Source organism: Chelon labrosus (assembly GCF_963514085.1).
Source record: "Chelon labrosus genome assembly, chromosome: 16".
Taxonomy (NCBI): Eukaryota; Metazoa; Chordata; class Actinopteri; order Mugiliformes; family Mugilidae; genus Chelon; species Chelon labrosus.
Window position 1 is genome coordinate 23,185,217 of NC_140349.1, and position 3,622 is coordinate 23,188,838.

At 40.0% G+C, this 3,622-nt stretch overlaps 1 protein-coding gene across 1 annotated transcript; it reads right to left on the reverse strand.

The window, feature by feature from the left end:
* Window positions 1-635: 635 nt before the first annotated feature.
* Window positions 636-3,213, reverse strand: LOC311501468 (uncharacterized protein; the record flags this gene model as incomplete). The annotated part of the gene is made up of 4 exons (XM_084563311.1): window positions 2,716-3,213; window positions 2,287-2,475; window positions 1,369-1,557; window positions 636-679 (listed from the first exon to the last, which is right to left on the reverse strand). Exons 1-4 carry the CDS (start codon window positions 2,882-2,884, stop codon window positions 636-638), a joined length of 591 nt encoding a protein of 196 aa, XP_084419437.1. The 5' UTR covers window positions 2,885-3,213.
* Window positions 3,214-3,622: the final 409 nt, after the last annotated feature.

A 3,622-nucleotide genomic window follows, 5' to 3' on the forward strand; every position in this document is an offset into this window, starting at 1 on the left:
CACTCTATCATCTTAAGATGAAGCTTGAGTGACACCATACTTCCAAAAAACAAACTTCCAAAATTACAAACAAAGTTTAACAACAAGTTTGAACAATTGTTGAACAAATGAACATTCTTATGTGTATTTGTACATTATTGGGAGGAGCTTTCCATTTTTTTTCCATGTGGTGATTGTTTCAGCTAGCTTGTTACCTCCCGAGTATGTATGCCAGGGGATGAAGGGAGGAAAACAAAAGAAAATTGTTTCCGGGTAAAAGGAAAGCGACACAGAGACCGATAACTGTGTGTAAAAAGGATGTTTCTTTATTCAAAAACAAAAATACCAATGATAACTAAGACAGCTGGTCACAAAACTAAACACAACCGAGCACAACCGACAGCCACAAACAAACTAAAGGCGCCACCACACCTGGGGGGAAAAAGAAAACAAAACGAACCAAAAACGCCACCACACCTGGGGGGAAAAACGAAGAAACGATTAGTACCTGTCTTTTCCTCAGAAAAGATTAGTCACTACTCCACCATTCAGAGTTCCAACAAGGAAAGTCAACCTCACGCTTCCACCACTGTGGTCCACCATCTCTCTCTCTCTGGGCCGCACCTCTCCTCCACTCTTTAACCAGGATCAGCTGATTACCTGAGTGGGAACGGCTGCTGGTCGGAGGAGGGGCGATCACCTGGAGGAGGAGGAGAGTGGGAGAGAGAGAGGCACAAACACACCAAAAACAACCATAGAGGCACTAGGGCCGTAACATAGCTCCTCAGTTATAGCCTCGCGGCAACGCTCTGCAAGCGCAGACATCTTTGTGTTATTTTCATCACTTGTCAGCAGACCTTTAAAAATTTCCGGAGAGGTTTTGCAAGCTCAGCAATAACTGCTGTGCGTGCAATAGTGTTCCGATCGACATTCATTTTCGCGATATCTGCGTTCACTAGCCTAGAAGGAGGATGCCCAGGAAGTAATGTCCCTTCTTACCCGCCTCTCCAAAACATAACCAGCTTGGATAGAGGATGCAGTGAACTAGGATGGTACAGTAAGTACGGTAGATTTTTTTTTCTTCTATTTTTCTGTTTCAGAGGTTAAATATCTAACAAATCCAGAGAAGATCATAGAATAACTTGAGGAAAACAAGAGAGCTATACACGGCTGTAAAGATCTCAATCACTGATTTTCAGAATGATTACTAAAATATACCATTAGCGAGACATAGATATAACATTATAGTTAGCCCCATTTAATTATTATTAACAAAGCCCATGGAAGTAGTTGCTTTTCATACAAATGTAATCCATAAAAGGTTGAGTAGCGGTCAACTTTAGGATTGTTATAAAGGTGATTATAAAGATGATCAATATCTCTGCTTACTTCTTGAACGGCTGTATGAATCAGAGTGTTTTTTTGACTTCTTGGTCTTTTTCTTGGACTTCTTCCTTTTCTTTTTCTTCTCCTCTTCTTCTGAGGATGATGAGAAGCTGGAGTCTGAGGAGAGACATGGAGATGTCGATGTTGAAGGCGAAGTCGAAGAGGAAGAACGTTCCGGAGCAGTCTCTCTGCCTGGGGGAAGCAAAGGGGGGGTAGCTGGAGAAACAGAGATGTTTATAAGTAAACAAAGAAAAAAACTAAGAATATACTCTTTCAATGCAGGGTCACTCTTGGTGCTGCCCTGAGTTTTGAGGGCAGACAACTGCACATGTACAAAAATAGGCTTTGTTATAGATAATGACTTTCATTATTATTTGCTTGCACTATAGTTGATAATTAGCACACACACAGTTAGGTGTTTGTTTGGTGTTGAGAAAAGCAGGAGCAGAACCAGAGCACCGACAAGTCACGTGGGATTGTACTCTGGTTATACTCCCAGAGCAACTTATTGACAGGACAGCTCAGAGTTATTTTTTTTAGCAGGAGCAACAGTGAGTGAAACATAAGTTTTTATGTGTGTGTGTGTTAACATGTTAGTAGAGCGTTAGCTGTAGCATACAGTGATGGCTCTACTCTATCTCAGTGACTAACATTACTAGTTGGACAAAGGTTTATATCATTTTATGTGTAGCAACACCATCATCAGAGACTTATCTGGTCATATGGGAAACGTTTTAGAAGAGCTTGGGAAAATAGTATTTCCAATCTATTGGACTTCTCAGATGTGTAACAACAATGCAATCGTATATAATAATATATCATTACACTCTGCACCTGAAAACCCAGCCTATTTCAATTTCTCCTCTACAAGTTCCTTGAACATCTAGTACTGCATGAATGTTAATTGTAGTGCATTTGTACCTTTCCCAGTAGATGCAAGCGTGCTGGGACCTGCCCTAATTTGGGCAAGCAGGAAGTCCTTGTCAGCTTTCAGGTCCCTGTTGGCCTCCTCCAGGTAATTAACGCGCTCCTCAAGGTGTTCAATCTTCTGTCGATCCATCTTGGTTTGTTCCTTCAGTCTGGCCAACTCCAATGTCCCTGTTGGAGACACTGAAACAAAGGAAGTATTTCAAGTGGATTACTGAGGTCAGTGAATGGTGGTGGTGTACTGGAGTGCATTATATTGAGTACACCAACAAAATTCCCAGTATTTTTGTGCATATTATTTATTGAGAAGACAGGCAAAAATGGAAATACGTGCCTCAATCAGCCAACTACTATATATATTAGTATAAATAAAAAGTAAATTTCCAAGCCTACTGGCGAAAGGAGGAAAAAAAATAGACTTACTTTTCTTCTTCGGGGAATATCTGATTGGCTTTCTTTTCTTTGGCTGAGCAGGGACCTCTTCAAATTCTTGAGCCAGGTCCTCCTCCACCTCTTGTAGCAGCTTAGGGTTAACGTTAGCTTCATTATCATCCTCAGCCTTCCCACTACGTTTGCTGGAACGGGTATCCATCTGGCAGTAGTTGTATGCAAAGAACACAGCACCATGTCATAGCAGCTAAAGTTACATTAGTTAAGATACAATAGTCAAACCTAACATCAAAGTTGTTTAGAATTAGCGACAAGAAAACTGGAGGAAATACTACTAACGTAATAGTCTGTTGGCTGCAGTTGTAAGTACTTAAAGGCTACGGAGTTAGCAGCCAGTTTAAGCTAACTAGCATTAGTTGCTGAACGCTAACTTTACCTAAACCGCGAAGTCCATAGACTGTAAACAAAAAGACGTACTGGTTATAATGTCCTCTTCAAAATAAAATTCCGTATTTCGTTTTAGCTTACCTCAAATAGTAAACCTTGAAGATCCAGACTCCAGCTTCCTGCGTTGAACTCTTGTGTCCATCTGTCGCGGAGGGATCTCTCTACGAGTCACGTAACGTAAACTTGAACGTTACGTTACCCGCGCATTCAGTTCAAATTCAAAATTGAACAACACTTGATGAAATACTAACAAATATGTTTTGTTTATTTGGTACTACATAGAGTGTGTGTTTTATTGTTTGTTATACAGATATATCCTCTAAAATTTTTATTGATAAAAGCACAATTTTTGAGAAACTATTCATGTTGAATTAAATACTGCAATTTACTACACATCTTAAAAAGGACAATTTGCTTCAGATATTATTCACAATAGTTTTATATTTAGAAAAGCCAACTGCGTTTGAAATCTCAACACTTTTTGCAGGCTGTT